The sequence below is a fragment of the Lipomyces tetrasporus genome, assembly GCF_029532465.1.
Source record: "Lipomyces tetrasporus strain NRRL Y-64009 chromosome Unknown POJ06scaffold_1, whole genome shotgun sequence".
Classification (NCBI taxonomy): Eukaryota; Fungi; Ascomycota; class Lipomycetes; order Lipomycetales; family Lipomycetaceae; genus Lipomyces; species Lipomyces tetrasporus.
In genome coordinates, this window is record NW_026611596.1 from 2336608 (window position 1) to 2352496 (window position 15889).

Sequence of the window (15889 nt, forward strand, 5' to 3'; positions counted from 1 at the left end):
CTGGAGAGGTGCGACAGACGCTCGTCAGCGCATGAATCACACGACGAGCGTGAGAGCAAAATGAGAAGCGAGTTGTATGTGGAGAGAATTTGAAGGAATACGATAAAGTGCAGCAGCAGAAAGACGAGTGGTGCAGCCCTCGGCAGCGGTTGCCTCTCCCGCCCAGCGGCGTGCGGCGAGGCCGCCTTGTTCAAAGTTCGTACTCTGAGCGGCACAACTCCACACGGCGGGGTGCACCGGATTTACTCTGCATCCGCCATAAATAGCCCTCCCTCGTGCTTTTTATAGCTGGCTCACAAATCAGTCACAGTCACGTGACTACGTGGCGTTTCGCGCCGGTCCAGACAGAACGCGTCATAGACAGAAAACTCGAATATACAACCGTCTACTGTCACCGGCTAATGAATCGTTACCTGCCGAAGCGAGAATCGACGCTGGATTCCATAGCCGGATCCGCGGAAGAAGACGATGACACCGACACGAAGCTGGCGATGATCGCGTCGCTATACCCGGACACTCCGGCGGACCTGCTAATCGACCTGCTCACCACCGCCAATGGGTCCGTGGCCAAGGCCGTACAAGCTCTGCAGCCCTCGCCTGCTGTAGATGACATCGTTAGCAACAGACTGGCCCTTCATAAAAACATTCTCCAGTCATCGGTGACGCAGTATCTCGGCTTGGGACGGAAAAGATCTCGCACAGCTGATGACGTTGATATGCATGACCGCAACTGGCCGGTACTCAAGTCACGGCGTCTCGGAAATGTATCGTTGTCGAGCACTAATGTCCTCAATAACAAAGTCATCCACCTCTATACTCCCGGATCGATTGCTTCACTAACACCCTGTACTTTCCATCCGTTCTTCCTGTCTCCAGATCTAGCCGACTCGCTTCTCAGGCAGCTACTAGACGACTCTACCACCTGGAGGCCGAATCAGTTTCGGCTCTTCAACCGCGAGGTACCGTGTACTTGCACTCTGCTATTGTTCGTATTTCTTAACCATGGTTGGACTAGGTAACTTCACCACACACGACCTCCTTCTACGTGAACCCACAACATTTTGATGAATTCAAGGATTCGTACCGGTATAACGGTGCAGTTATTAAAGATGTCAGACCCTTCAACGATACCATGGTCCGTGTCCAAAAGCTAGTTGAAGATGTCGTCAATAGTGAGTTGGAGAAACGTGGCTCTCAGGAATTTCAGTATAAAGGGAAATGGGTAGCTGACGTCGCCTTTTGTAACCGTTACAATGGTCCTGGGGAGGCCGTGGGCTATCATTCCGACAGACTTACATACCTCGGACCCATGCCAGTCATAGCAAGCCTTTCGCTGGGAGTCACCCGAGAGGTAAGCTTACGAGTCTCTACAAAGGCGCGGACAATGAACTGACGCCGATAGTTTCGATTACGGGAAATCTGCACACCCTCACAAACATATTCTTTACATCTCCCACATAACAGTCTCCTAATAATGCACGCTCCGTGTCAAGAGAAATTTAAGCACTCTGTCATCCCATCGCGGATTGTTGACAGCCATCCCATTGCTGGAATAACGCGAATCAACATCACATATCGGATGTACAGGCCCAGCTTTTCGTCATCAAGAATACCGATTTGCAAGTGCGGGGTATCCATGATACTTCGCTGCGTGTCAAAGACACAAGACTCCCGGGGACGCTATTTTTGGTCCTGCTCTGCAAGTTATCAGCAAGAAAAGGGCTGTGACGAATTCATATGGGCAGCATTCACGCCTGACGGTGAGCCCATGGAAGACGTTCGTAAGAGTAATGCAGTGTCACCAGTCAGCAGCGAAATGATGTCGGCAAATGAACAGGTACACCCTTCCCTCGGGTTAGATGATGGAGAAGATGAGCGATGGTAAACATCTCTATATTGACGCCAGAAAATATATAGTACAACCAAGTTATTCGATATAGTCGCCATCTTGCTCCCCGAAACGCATGCGATTTTGCGCCTTGCGTAGATCTGTCATTGCAAATTGCTGCTTATACTTCCTGATCCTCTTACCGCCACGTTTCTTCGATGGCTTGTCATCTGGCGCTGGCAACGCCTTCGGGCCCTTGTTTGATGGCGGTATACCCAGTTTCTCTAACTTCTCTTCCACTTCGTGCTTCATCCTTAAACCTTGCGATCCATCGACGGCTGTGTGCGAGAGGTCTACTCTTGTTGCCAATGCGACTTTTCCGGCAAGGATTCGAAGTGCTTGCCGCCGTAAGTCCATAGGAGTCGACTGTATAATTGGACAAAAGTAAAGAAAGCCCTGCTGTCGGATACCGGTATTACCTAGGCCGATGTTGGTCTGATTTCTCTTTGCTCCTAAAGACGGCAGATTACAGGACGGCAACTTCAACAAGCCATTTAACCCACCTGCTGCGCCGAACAGCTGTGCAGCTGTCTGAGAACCAACTAAGGCAGCAGTGTTTGGCGCGAAAACAGACAATTTTGTAGATACGTATTGCGTAATTTTGCGTTTGGCCGAGTCCAGAAATAACAAAAGATCAGCGCTCTCATTTGCACTCGCGAACTCGTCATCTGTTAACGGTCGACTGGACGACGTTACCGCTGACACGGTCAGCACCATAATAATCGCAGCCTGCAGAAATTCCGAAAGTTCTTTCTGGTGGTCTTTCATCGTCGAGATATTATTACCGATCACTTTCACCGTTTTCGCATATTCCACCGAGTTCAAGACCAGTGACTCCAGTTCTGGGAAACGTGGTCTGTACTTTTCTGCTACATACTTGTGAAGGGCAGCAATTTCATTGGTTATATCTGCGGCCAAATTGTTGACTTCGACTAATAATTTATACTCGGGGTTGTCTTCGACGTTGCCACCTGCAGAATCTGGACTTTCTGAATACTTGTCGATTTGCTGATCAATATTAGAATAGAACTTGAAAAACTGAACAAAGGACGTACATCTAACAGGGGTCTCAATTGTGACAATAATCTGGCAGTAGTATCCAACTCGGTCAGTACGCCACTAGATGTATTGTGATCATCCTGCCGCTTCTCGGCAAATTCAAGGAAATCCTCATTCTGGACAGTTCGTGGTTCTGGAGAGGGCGATCTTGATTGTGCCGGGGACGGTGATGGTGAAAAATCGGCCAGAAGTTCATCTACTAAGGACATCTTCTCACACGATTCTCTTTGCTGTGTGGCAAATGGACTAATATTTGACACCAAGGTGAGCAACCAAGGAGATGATGGTTCTCCAACCCAATGCGGCGTCGACTCGATTCTTGGTGGTTTGAGATCAGGGGCAAAAATAGACTTCATCGGCAGAACAAAATAAAAAAATCGAACCACACCAACCACACATCACTAAACGATCCACCAAAGTTACTTTAACTCGATGCCGAATCGAGATATCAGTACCATGACCAATGTCGGACTTTAAGCGTATTAAGTTTACCAGTTCTGACCGGCTTCCCGGTACGGGGAACGGCGACGACGACGCACCTAGGGACCGATTATCACCGCCACGAGCTCGAGGAGGTTTGATATTTCCAAAAAAGAAAGACAACAATGGCGACAGCGTGACATTTAAAAAGCCAGCACTTCCATCGTCATCACTGTCAAGTAAACGAGAGCGAAGACTCGATACTCCTAGTCATGGTGGCGGCCTATCTGATGAGGCGAGGCAACGCCTCCTAGACAACAAGGCAAGACGCCATCCACAGCCTAACAGCGCGTATACCGGTCGCAGCAGCTCTCTTAAGCGACATATCAGTGCGCGTGATAATAGTGTGCAGGAGGAGGACGACGATTATAGAGTCCGTAGTAGTAGCAGCCGTCCGGGCCGAGCTGATGCTACACCCAGTCGTTCCAGAGTAGCAACTCTGCGGCATCCGACCAGTCGAGGTTTACTACCTTCCGATTACGACGAAGAGAGTCTTTCCGCGTTGGAGAGAGACTGGTATGCAACGGACGAGCTGGGCCATACAGCTGGAGATGAGACGCACAATCCATTCGGCACTACGTCGTACAATTTCGAAGAAGCCGAAGCCAAATTGCAAGCCAGAATGACGAATCGCATCAGCATGCGCGCCAAAGCAAAGCAGCAAGATTCCGAATTATGGGAGAATAATCGCCTTATGACGTCTGGTGTCGGCCAAGCGCAGGAGCTCAGTTTGAATTTTGACGAGGATGATGACGAGAATCGGGTTCATTTGCTGGTCCATGACTTGACCCCCCCATTCTTAGATGGACGCAATGTGTTCACCCACCAGAGAGATCCGATTTCAGCTGTCAGAGATCCACAGAGCGATATGGCCGTATTTAGTCGCAAGGGTAGTCAACTAGTTCGCGAACGGCGACAACAGCGGGAACGACAAAAGCAAAATCGCGATGCCTTAAGTATTGCTGGAACTTCTCTCGGAAACGTTCTCGGCGTCAAGGATCGACAAGATGATGATGCTGATAGCGCGACTTCCGGAGAAGGAGGGGTGCAAAGGGGCGCGAGCAAGTTTTCGGAACATATGAAGAAGAATAGTGGTGGGGCATCAAAATTTAGTCAGGATAAGTCCTTGCGAGAGCAGAGAGAGTCATTACCGGCATTTGCGGTCCGAGAAGAGATTCTAAAGGTCATCCGCGATAATCAAGTTACAGTTGTCATCGGAGAAACCGGATCTGGCAAGACTACGCAGCTTACACAATTCTTGTACGAGGACGGATATGTCAAGCGTGGTATAATTGGATGCACACAGCCGCGCCGGGTTGCGGCTATGAGTGTTGCAAAGCGTGTGAGTGAAGAAATGAGCGTTGAGCTTGGCGGTCTCGTTGGCTACGCCATCCGGTTCGAGGATTGTACTAGTAGCGAGACGGTGATCAAGTACATGACCGATGGTGTCTTACTTCGCGAGTCGTTGCAAGAATCTGACCTGGATAAGTATTCGTGTATTATCATGGATGAAGCACATGAGCGCGCACTTAATACCGACGTTTTAATGGGATTATTCAAGAAGATTCTTGCGCGTCGCCGAGATCTGAAGTTGATTGTTACGTCCGCAACCATGAATGCGGACAGGTTTTCCAAGTTTTATGGTAATGCGCCCCAATTCACCATTCCCGGTAGAACATTTCCCGTGGATGTTCTATTCTCTAAGTCGCCATGCGAGGATTACGTTGATGCTGCCGTAAAGCAGATCCTGACCATCCATCTCCAGCAAGGCCCTGGCGATATTTTGGTCTTTATGACGGGTCAGGAAGATATTGAGACAACTTGTGAAGTTACAGCTCAACGACTGGCGCAGCTTGATGATCCGCCAAAATTGGATATCCTGCCAATATATTCGCAAATGCCTGCGGACCTGCAGGCGAGAATCTTCGATAAAGCGGAAAAAGACACTCGCAAAGTTATCGTGGCCACAAACATTGCGGAGACGTCCCTCACTGTGGACGGTATCAAGTTCGTTGTAGACACCGGATACTCCAAATTGAAAGTCTACAATCCACGCATGGGTATGGACACGCTTCAAATCACCCCAATTTCGCAAGCGAATGCGAACCAGCGCTCAGGCCGCGCTGGCCGTACTGGTCCTGGAATAGCCTATAGACTATATACGGAATCGGCGTTTCGAAACGAGTTTTATATTCAAAATATTCCCGAAATTCAGCGCACCAACTTGTCCAATACACTTTTGCTGTTAAAGTCACTCGGTGTGAAAGACTTGATGGAATTTGACTTCATGGATCCACCTCCAGCAGATACCATGACGAGCAGCTTATACGATCTGTGGGCACTTGGAGCATTGGACAATACCGGTCAACTTACTGCGCTCGGTGCCAAGATGGCGTCATTTCCTATGGAGCCTTCCTTGTCGAAGCTTTTAATCATGTCAGAGCAATATGAATGCAGCGAAGAGATGCTCACAATTGTATCTATGCTGTCGGTGCCTAATGTATTCTATCGGCCCAAGGAACGGCAAGAAGAAAGTGATGCTGCGCGTGAAAAATTTTTCGTTCCGGAATCCGACCACCTGACGCTTCTACACGTTTATCACCAGTGGAAATCGAATGGGTACTCCGACAGCTGGTGCATGCGCCATTTCCTCCATCCGAAGTCTCTTCGCCGGGCGCGTGAAATCAGACAGCAACTTCTCGACATTGTCACATTCCAGAAAATGTCGATTGTTTCCTGCGGAATGGACTGGGATATTGTACGCAAATGTGTCTGTTCGGGATACTTCCACCAGGCTGCAAAAGTCAAGGGCCTTGGTGAATACGTCAACCTGCGTACAAGTGTGACGATACAGCTACATCCTACTTCGGCGTTATATGGACTGGGATATTTGCCGGATTATGTGGTGTACCACGAACTAATTCTCACGTCGAAGGAATTCATGTCGACCGTTACAGCAGTTGACCCGCATTGGCTTGCGGAGCTCGGCGGCGTGTTCTACAGTGTCAAGGAGAAAGGGTATTCGTCTCGCCTCAAGAGGAAGACGGAGCGAGAATTTTCGAGAAAAATGGAAATCGAGGCACAGTTTGAGGAGGACAGGAAAGCACAGGACCGTGCAAAAGAAGCTCTGTCCCATGCGAGGACAGCACAAGTGAAAGGCATGGCAGGAATTTCGACCCCAGGGTTGTTCCGTGCTAGGACTCAGACCCCAAGGACTGGGCGAGGATTTTAGAAGAAACGATTGAGACTTTGGTTGTATGTTTAATTTACATTCCACTGGAGATACGCGACCCATTAACTTATTATAGTACCACTACATTTACCATCTACCGCTGTCATAACCACCCTGAGGACCACCGTCTGCGCCACTGTATCCGCTGGGACCGCCAAATCCGCCTGGATCACGTCGAGAATCGCTGTATCCGCCAGTGTCAAATCCGCCGTTGTAGCCATCCTGATTGTATCCGCGGTCGAAATCACCGTAATATCCCTGAAATTGACGTGGTGGAGGCTGAATGCTCGGGTCATAATTATCGTTCTGACCATAGTGCGAATCGTACATCTGGTTCACTTGCTCCCGGGCGTGTCGTTTTGCCCTCTCTCTTCGATGAGTGTTAAAGTTGTATAATATGGGATTTAACCGTTTATATCTGCATGATGAATAAACATACCTGTCATAGAAGTCGAGGCCCTTGGTTTCAATGAGCTTGTCAACCTCGGCGCCTGTATATTTGATAAGCGTTGAATATTAAAGCTACAAACGGTAACATACCAGCGAGACCCATGAGGGCTTCCTTAGCGAAGGCATGACTGACTGGCTTACCTTCTTGACGCTGCCTATCTTCGAACACCTTGAACTGTTGATCTGTCAGAATTCGAATAAACCCAACTTCAGCGGCACACTCACAGCTTCGAATGATGCTGCGCCAGCGATAGCCTCATGGGAGAACTTAGCCTTGTGCTCCTGATGAAATTGTTAGGGACCAAGCAAGACTGCAAGTCAGGAGCGATGTACTTCAGGGGTGTACTCGTTGTTGTAGATCTGCTGGCTCTGGGACTGGCCAAAGTCAAATAAGTTCTCGATAGCCTGCATGTTGACCGGGCGACTGATTGCAGTGGAAAAGATGGTATATAGAGAGGAGGAATTGGAGAACGGGTACACAGGGGTATTTAACTCTAGAGCCCGGCTCGGGTTTACTTCGCCGACGTTGACGCGTCGGGAACTCGGGATGCAGCAAGTCGTTTCACAGTTTATCATTGTAAAACTTGGTTGTACCTGCATGTTTCATAGGGTGTGTCGTGACTGTATGGGCGTGCAAATAGCCCACCTCGCTCATTTGTTCGGATGAACTGTAAGTTCATATACGCAAGCACCTGCAATGGTCAATTTGCCGCTCAATAAGACTTGGTGCAGGTACCGTAGTCAGCAGTGCCACGTTGCAATATGCAGTCGAATAAAGAAATGCCGCACCAAGGGGTTGTTAACAACTGGCTCTGACATTCTGCGTGCGGTTTCTACATACGTGGCCTCCGCCAGTTCACGCAACTTATTGCTCAAACCACGGTCAGTGACTGATGAGTATTCATTCGTCCTCAGATTCGAATTCGGCAGAAGAGCAGACCCAATTGCTGCCTGACTGTCTGATGTCCTTCGATTCCCAGCCGCACCGAAAGTCAAGGCGAGCGGCTCGCCCACGTGTGCCTTTCCAAATCAAGACTAGCTCGAGGCTAAGCTTTTTTTCCCACGATTTATTAAAACCGATCTCATCTCACATGCCGGATCACAACGCCCGGGAATTGTATAGTCAAGCCCATTCAGGTGCTAGTCAGGCTAGTACCCGTTAAGCTTCTAACAATCGCGTTCCATGAAACAGAAGTTGAACTAATGGACAATAATATTATATAGGTGCAATCGTTAAATATTATATCTATATTCTGCCACAATATTACCCTTAGATATTGAAACAACGTTAATAGCTATACGCCCGATTGCGAAGGATCCCGTTATCTCCAATATTTGCAAATTGCCACAACAGTAAGCCTATGCAGTATATGGACTCAGATCGACCTGTTTAGTTAGCATGCTTTGACGGCGCCCTCAAACTTCGCCCATAATCATCAGCGCAATAGGGATCAGCACCATCACCAGAGAAATCCAGCCAACAATGTCGAGCCCCAAGCGACCGGAAAGCGTTGTCCTCCAAGATTATTAACCATGGCGTTGGCAAACAATGGGAACACCGTATTGACAGAACCTTACAAGGCCAGCGCGTTGTTTTTGCATGAGTCATAGTAGAGACAGTTTTTCATAAGCCCCATACATTGCCACCGCCGCTCAAAGTTGTTCAATCCATGTGCTGGATCATATTTGTCAATTGAAGATTCGAGTACTTGGAGGTTAGGCAGTGAGACGCTCCGAGGTCCCGCTCGTAGATGTACTGAACTTTGACAGCTATTCATGTTGTGAAACACGCAATACAAGAGGCAATCAATTCATATACGCTCTGTTCAAACAATTATTAGGCACAATGGTAGGATGAGAGCGACTGTTCTGTGCATCTGAGTCCTGCGCTCAATGGCGATATGTACAGATATATTACGCATCCGTATGCAGAAATGCTCGACATGTTGACAGGCTTTTACAGTTTTAGCAAAATGTTGAGTCGATCAGGGCAATAATTGCTCTTTGAATGAATTACAGCAATCCAGCCGGTGACGAATGACCTCGGGCTCCCTCCAGCATATGATTGCTCTTCACAACCGCAACTGCAAATCTGTATTCAGACCTTTATCGTATCGAGCAACAGGCTATGTCTTCCACACCCGTAGCAAGAAAAGTATGATACAGCCTATCCATCCACACATATGCCGCGAGAAAATGATCGCGACTCCTCCACAACTTGGGTGATTTTGAAAACCTCTAAGGCTCTAACCGTGGGGAGGATTTTTAGCACAGACACAACGATGGATCAAGGACATTTTCCCCTTCGATTGCAATTCAGAAGGGATGACATTATGAATGGCAAGTGCCATCAGACGAGTATGGTCAGTCTGGGCGTCGTCAGCCACACTCGACAGGCCAGCACAGCCACTACACGCCGGAGTGGTACCCTAACCTTGCGCTCCAAAGCGACTTTCGGAAAGGTTTTCAGTATCGGTGGTCCCATCGACTGACTGCTCCATAATCTAGACTCCTTCACTTCACTTCAGTCGCTCGATTGCGGCAGCCTTGCGTTGAGGGGTACTTGCCTAGAGAAGTATCGTTAGCCAGCAACGGCAACGTCAAGTGGCTCTGTCGGTCGAGTGGTACCGTACTAACTACACCGCCATGTCAGGCGGCAAACGATTATCGGGTATTCTTCCCCGGCCACGACAAGTTCTTGAATTTCCACCCCTTCGTCAGAAGAAAGTGGACCAGGGTTATGCCGAAGGCATACAGCACCCACCAGGTTCATTGCGAGAGCCAATTATCAAGCCATTTCCGCATCTGAAGTCGCTCGTGCACAAGTCCTCACCCAATCCGCGCCAGAATGGTGTCAAGAACTACAAGGACGAAATATCCAGGTTACGAAGGACGTATTATCGACAGGCTATTGCTGCGGCATATGATCGATACATGATGAATCTGAGAAAGCAGGCTGCTGCTGCAGAAGTAGAGAAGGAACGGCTGGAAAAGCAAAAGACGGGTTTGAAGCTGAGAATGGAGGACAGGATTTTCACTCTGCCTACTGTCGAGAGCTTTCTCCTGACATATCACCCGCCTGCAACCGATCCAGAAGTTAAGAGAGCCGAGAAATTGCATCGTCAAAGCGCGCAAATACACCGGTTGACCCAAGAGGTTCAACGCCGGGCACGGCAGCTGGTTGACCTTCACCAGAACGCGGAGACATTTATTGTTTCGATTGATGAACTCAATAAGCGCATTGATGAGGAATTTGCAGATGACAAGGAGTTCCCACTGGTTGACTACAGTTATCGCACATTGTCGGCCTTGGTCAATGAAAGAATGCGTCCAGGATATGGTCTCGACGAGCGAGATGGCGTTTACAGTACGGTGGTTAGAGAACTTGTTGGTACGTCCTTTAGAGGACGACCGGGATATGCTGAAATCGAGGAGGCGTTAACGACTCAGGTTGAGCCTGATGCCGAAAAGACAAAGGCCGAGTGATGCCCAAGAATTTTTTAAATGCCTATGCTGGAACCCTACGATGTAAATAACTATTGTGAAACAGATGCAAATTTGTACATATACATATCTACTCGTCGCTTACTCTATGGCGCTTTCCACCACCCCCCGACTCGCTCGCGCCCCTCTTTTTCCCCTGACGTTTAAAGAACTCCCTTTTGTCTTTGCGCTCCCTCTCTTTCCGCTTCTCTTCATCCTCCGCTATCTTCTTCTGATACGCGACCTTTCTTTCGTTCTTCTTCTCCTGTCGTTTCCTCACCTGCTCATTTCGAATCGTCATGACCTTTTGCATCATATCTCGCTTTCTTTTCTCTGTACCACCAAGAACAACTGCTCGCTTCTGCAAGTACGTCTCTTTCTTCTGCGGCTTCATCATTGCAATCTGGGACTTGAATGGCAATCCTGACCGAATAGAATTGGGTACCCGGAGGGGATTGAACCTACGCACAGCACGTTCGATGGTTGTGTAGTCGGAATCCTTCACTTGCGGTACGGACAGACCTTTCTCATGACGGATCTCGCCTGTCAGTCGCATACCTTGCCACTCTGTCTTTTCGTTGAGAAGTAGGGAAGTGACAGGATTATAGAGCTTGCGTGGCTGAATAGGATACCAGGCCCGCAGAATAATGATATCTACCGCTGTTAGTAGTGATATTACTGGAGAAATAACATTCCATACCACTCATTAAGATCTTATCTTCAAAAGTGGCACGGTAGTGGCCTTCCGGTTTACTCAACGCCCTCTTAATTTGTCCTCGAATACCAGAAACCGTTTTAACGGTTGCGCCTTCAAACTTGGCAACTTCAAGGGCCGAGTTGAACATGCCTTGTATAAATGCTGTATTCTTGAAAATCTTGTACGGCGTACCGACCAGCTTCAATTTCTTGACGATCTGGACACTTTGATCCACATCAAGAACAATGCCAGTTGCGGCAATACGGAACGCACCCGTCGCCGCTTTATTTGCCACGGACTGAACGGCGCAGAAACCGGTGTTTGGAGCAATCAAAGGTCCGTAGAATGTTCCCGTACAGTGCAAGTGCTCCGGCGTGTACTTCAGCATTCTGTTTCGCGTTCGCGAGTCAGACGTAGTATATATTGGAATACTTTGGAAACGACGCCATCCGAGTGAGAAAATAACCGGATCGTTTGACTTTAAGATCTTTTTGTGCCATCGGTGTCGCTTGATACGAACTTGCAAGAACCCTAACCGATCTTCAGATGCCAGAAGACTGCCGATAATGACCGGAAACGTTGGATCAAGCGTCTCAATAAACTCACACGGGATGTCATCGATAACGATCCGGACGTACTGACCAGCTCTATAACCTTCAATGCGCTCGCGAGTGACAGAATCCATCTCGTCGAATTCGGCTTTATTGATCTCACGCTGCTTTGTAATTTTTGCTTTTTGCGCGTCATGCCATGTATCGTATAGCTTTTTCTCTGGATCATCATCGCCGAGACCATCGTCTTCTTGTTCTTCTTCTTCTTCGAAGCGGAGACGCAGCTTCTCTTTCTTGCGAGCATTTAGTTCGCGCTCTTTCTCATACGATTTCTCTTTCAGCGTCTCTTCCTCCTCTTCGCCTGTATTTTCCTCCTTCTCTTTTTGAGCAGAAGCGCCCGTGACGGCTTCTCCGGTTTCGAGATCTTCAAAGTCACCAAATTCTTCGTCATCTTCACTGTCAAAGTCGCTCGAATTGATTTCATCGTCTTCGTCGTCATCGGTTTGCCCCGTTAAGAACCTGCCTTTCAATGAAGCCAAGGCGGTACTGGCTGCTCCGCTCCATTTGTCCTTCAAAACTTCGTCATCATAAACAGGAATAGTTCTGTCGATGACTTCGGCATCAGCAGGATGGATGGAACTGTTCTCACGCTTCTTGAAGAAGTCGTCGCCATGGTCTCCAGTCTCCGAATCAGACGAATTATTTTCAATATCGTCCTCGTCGCCGTCCTCTACAGTAGAAGACAATTCTTCGCTTTTCCATCGCTTGATGACATCCTCTGGAGATATATGATCGAGATACAGAAGCTTTCCAATATCCCATTTCCGACGACCGGTTTTATAATCATTCAATGCACGATCAGCAAGATTACTCTTCCAGCGCAGATCACCACTGTCCGCATCGAACTCATCAACATCATCATAGTCAACTAGATCGGAGTCGCTATCAGCGAATACGAATTCTTCCCCTTGATCTTCATCATCTTCGGCAAGTCTGGATGCCATGGACTTTGAGTATGCTTCTTCTTCAGCGTCGGCATCATCTTCGTCCTCGTCCTCATCTTTGTCGTATCCTTCATCATCATTACCAAGATCGGTGTCGTAAGATTCGCCGCTAATACTTCGACCCTCTCGCCGCACCTTGCGGCCCGTGTCACCCTTGTGGACATCATCGTCCTCGACCCGTTCCTGCTTGAACTCATTCAACGCGCCAGCACCACTGAAAAGTCGGATACCAGCCCCACCTGCACCTAAAGTGGTCTGCGCATTTTGGAGTCCAACCACCAGTCGCTCGCCAACACCTTTCTCCTCGCCCTCCACAAAACTGCGATGCCCTACATCTATGTAAACCGCATCTTTGTCAATTAAAACGCCGCCGACGTCACTCATGGGCGCGTAAATGACCTTCAGACGATCGTCTAACCGCTTGCGACGCTTAATCTTACCCTCCTCGACTTCTTTCTTCTCCTGGTAAGGCGTTGGACAAGGATCTGGGAGACGCTCAACCTCGGAGACTGTCAAGTCGCCAATTCCAGGCACGTGGACGCGAGCATTGTGGGCAGGTAGCGGTGTGCCATGAACGTATCCATAGAGAGTAATCTTTCTGTCAATTTTGGGATTTCTTTCGATATCTGCAGGGTGAGTGATGTCAACTATGCGATCTGCAAGTAGATATGAATGCTCATTACGCCATTTAAGTGGCCTGAACTTCATGACGCTGATGAATCGCGCCAGGTTGAGGATCTCGCGGTCCGGATACCGGCCATTCATTACTCCAGAAAAATAGAACAGTTTTGCTCCTTTGTATACTTCTGTCCAAAGTCTGTGCTTCAGTCGTTTCTTTGACGCACGTAAAGTGGCAGGTGACTTGAAAAGATCGAGATGCGTAGTGACACCGAGAATGCGTGGGAATCCGTGCGGGGCGAGGATGTTTAGAAACTCCATGGTTTCCATTTCGAAACCGAAGTTGCCGTCAATCATGAGAAGAACCAAGTCCGCAATTTTAGCAATGTCAATCATGGAATTCATGTCATTGGCGCATTCAACAAAGGTCAACCGCCGTCGTTTTCCTGTCGACTCAGTTAGCTCACTGACGGTGTCAAACATAGAGTAGTCACTTACCTGAGACTACCGTAACTGGGCCCCTAATGTCGGATAATGTATGCTTGGTGTATCGCCGTACAAGACTTTTTATCAGTGTAGTTTTTCCGGTCTGTAGATGTCAGTGGATGGTAGATGGGTACTGATTCGGGGGTACGTACACCAGGCGGACCGACAACAGCAACGATAACTGGCGGCGGCTCCTCCGGAGTTCTGTCCACCATAGGAACGTGAAATCTCTTTTCTTTAACCTATTAAGGAGTTAGTTGTCTCTCCCTCATTGTCTCGCCAATATATCAAATGTGTTTGCGTTCGCATACATCATGAGATCGTCTTGCTTGCCGCTCCAGCCGCCGTGGGGCAGCAACTGCAAAAGCCCTTGCATTTTGGCCGTTATGAACAGTCCTTTTTTGACTCTTTTTTCTGACGGCCCTATGAGCCTTGTTCTCCTGCTCCATGATGATATTCAATATCAACAAGGCTCTGGTTATAGGTCAACCAGGCGAAATTTCACAAAGTTTCTTGTACCTCCCAATGAAAAATTTCGCGGAGCCGAGACCCATCGCAATTAGCGCGCAATTGAGCAATGGTGTAGCACAAAGTGCCCCTGCATAACGTCACGAAGCGTTGCATAAACGGCATAAAAGTTCAACGCCTAGCAATTTATTCTCAGGTTAGGGTTAGTCGGAGATTCGATTGATGATTGCTAGATCATCTTATTTTCTTATTCTATGTTATAATATAATAGTCTATCATTTACTTGGTGTTTTGTAGTCTTAATATCGATTTATCCTGTTCTCGTATCTGCTTAAGTGGTGACTAGCCTAGGAACATTATATGCGTTGCCATAGTGTGAATAAAGTTCTGAGCCGCTGTAAGGCGTCGTCATCGTCGGCAGTCCCAGCCGTAATGGGTTCACTTGCTTGTGGCGTCTTGTCCGCTCGCGATTTTTAAGCCATTGTCCCATTTGAGATATAAAAGGACGCTTGTCATCCTTGCCTGCACTGTTCGTCGAACTTATAAAGTAAATAATCCGTCATACTGAAATTCATAACATTTCTTCGAGCGAAATATATTCATACGTTCCGATTCAGAATGACAAGCTCTGTGTATATTGTGAGTCCTTGATCTGGCTCACATGGTTGAGTCATGACTGATCTGTTCTCTTGTTAAGGTTCGATTTAAGGAGGATGCTACCTCTTCTGAAGTCAATAAGTATGTGATGGTCTAGTATATCGTTATACAGTGGTAGCATGCAGGTCACTTGCTGACAGATTGCAGGATCAAAAAGGATCTTGTTGATTCCGGTGGTATGTTCGGTGCGCATAAGTACGTTGACACTAGCGATTAACCATACTAGCTGAGATTACGCATGAGTATACTCTGATCAAGGCGGTGGCGTATGTTTTCTATCCCAAGAGTGACATAGTACGAATTGTAGCTAACTACATTCCAGAGTCAAGCTGCCCGACGCCGAGATTTCCACGCTAGAAGCACACCCGTCAGTCGCACAGATTGAGAAGGATCAAGAAGTCAAGGCTTATTAAGCCGAATGCCTTGCTATCGGCGTTGGTGGAAATGGGATCATTGGTTTGAAGATTTGATTGCTCGAAAATCATCATACAGATGTATTGTAAAAATAGATGCACATTGTCACTGTAACTAATTGGAAGTGCTCAGTAATTGTAATTTCCAATATTCTCCGTAAAAGTTAATGTGTCACTACGGCTCATCCACTTTCGCCCGAAACCCCTAACCAAACCCTAACCCAGTGCTCCTTACAAACCCTTACCATTTCAGCGTGTTTCGTATACCGCCGGCGTATATTTGAGCATGACCATGAGTCAATTTCTATTACGTCAAAGGTGTGAAATTAGGCAGAATATAAGGATTACATACGATATATACAACGCACAAATAAAATATATACAACGCGGGAAATATAAATGC

At 47.9% G+C, this 15889-nt stretch overlaps 7 protein-coding genes across 7 annotated transcripts; 4 read left to right on the top strand and 3 right to left on the bottom strand.

Annotated features, from left to right (window-relative positions):
- Window positions 1-374: 374 nt before the first annotated feature.
- POJ06DRAFT_218020 (uncharacterized protein) lies at window positions 375-1885 on the top strand (the record flags this gene model as incomplete). The annotated part of the gene is made up of 3 exons (XM_056185565.1): window positions 375-959; window positions 1016-1351; window positions 1403-1885. Exons 1-3 carry the CDS (start codon window positions 402-404, stop codon window positions 1883-1885), a joined length of 1377 nt encoding a protein of 458 aa, XP_056047720.1. The 5' UTR covers window positions 375-401.
- Window positions 1884-3221, bottom strand: POJ06DRAFT_244113 (uncharacterized protein). The gene is made up of 2 exons (XM_056186442.1): window positions 2944-3221; window positions 1884-2896 (listed from the first exon to the last, which is right to left on the bottom strand). Exons 1-2 carry the CDS (start codon window positions 3154-3156, stop codon window positions 1928-1930), a joined length of 1182 nt encoding a protein of 393 aa, XP_056047721.1. The 5' UTR covers window positions 3157-3221; the 3' UTR covers window positions 1884-1927.
- An 84-nt stretch (window positions 3222-3305) lies between these two features.
- POJ06DRAFT_16941 (P-loop containing nucleoside triphosphate hydrolase protein) lies at window positions 3306-6808 on the top strand. The gene has a single exon (XM_056184713.1). It carries the CDS (start codon window positions 3411-3413, stop codon window positions 6657-6659), a length of 3249 nt encoding a protein of 1082 aa, XP_056047722.1. The 5' UTR covers window positions 3306-3410; the 3' UTR covers window positions 6660-6808.
- On the bottom strand, window positions 6667-8065 carry POJ06DRAFT_244122 (uncharacterized protein). Its single transcript, XM_056186443.1, has 6 exons — window positions 7951-8065; window positions 7443-7897; window positions 7335-7391; window positions 7200-7284; window positions 7099-7150; window positions 6667-7029 (listed from the first exon to the last, which is right to left on the bottom strand). The coding sequence occupies exons 2-6, from the start codon at window positions 7707-7709 to the stop codon at window positions 6747-6749; spliced, it is 744 nt and encodes a 247-aa protein (XP_056047723.1). The 5' UTR covers window positions 7710-7897; window positions 7951-8065; the 3' UTR covers window positions 6667-6746.
- A 1434-nt stretch (window positions 8066-9499) lies between these two features.
- POJ06DRAFT_16963 (uncharacterized protein) lies at window positions 9500-10743 on the top strand. Its single transcript, XM_056184714.1, has one exon. It carries the CDS (start codon window positions 9756-9758, stop codon window positions 10593-10595), a length of 840 nt encoding a protein of 279 aa, XP_056047724.1. The 5' UTR covers window positions 9500-9755; the 3' UTR covers window positions 10596-10743.
- On the bottom strand, window positions 10682-14447 carry POJ06DRAFT_205286 (uncharacterized protein; the record flags this gene model as incomplete). The annotated part of the gene is made up of 5 exons (XM_056185355.1): window positions 14260-14447; window positions 14101-14190; window positions 13961-14051; window positions 11293-13908; window positions 10682-11252 (listed from the first exon to the last, which is right to left on the bottom strand). Exons 1-5 carry the CDS (start codon window positions 14395-14397, stop codon window positions 10684-10686), a joined length of 3504 nt encoding a protein of 1167 aa, XP_056047725.1. The 5' UTR covers window positions 14398-14447.
- A 433-nt stretch (window positions 14448-14880) lies between these two features.
- Window positions 14881-15622, top strand: POJ06DRAFT_244131 (uncharacterized protein). Its single transcript, XM_056186444.1, has 5 exons — window positions 14881-15055; window positions 15114-15154; window positions 15221-15249; window positions 15300-15339; window positions 15396-15622. The coding sequence occupies exons 1-5, from the start codon at window positions 15035-15037 to the stop codon at window positions 15484-15486; spliced, it is 222 nt and encodes a 73-aa protein (XP_056047726.1). The 5' UTR covers window positions 14881-15034; the 3' UTR covers window positions 15487-15622.
- Window positions 15623-15889: the final 267 nt, after the last annotated feature.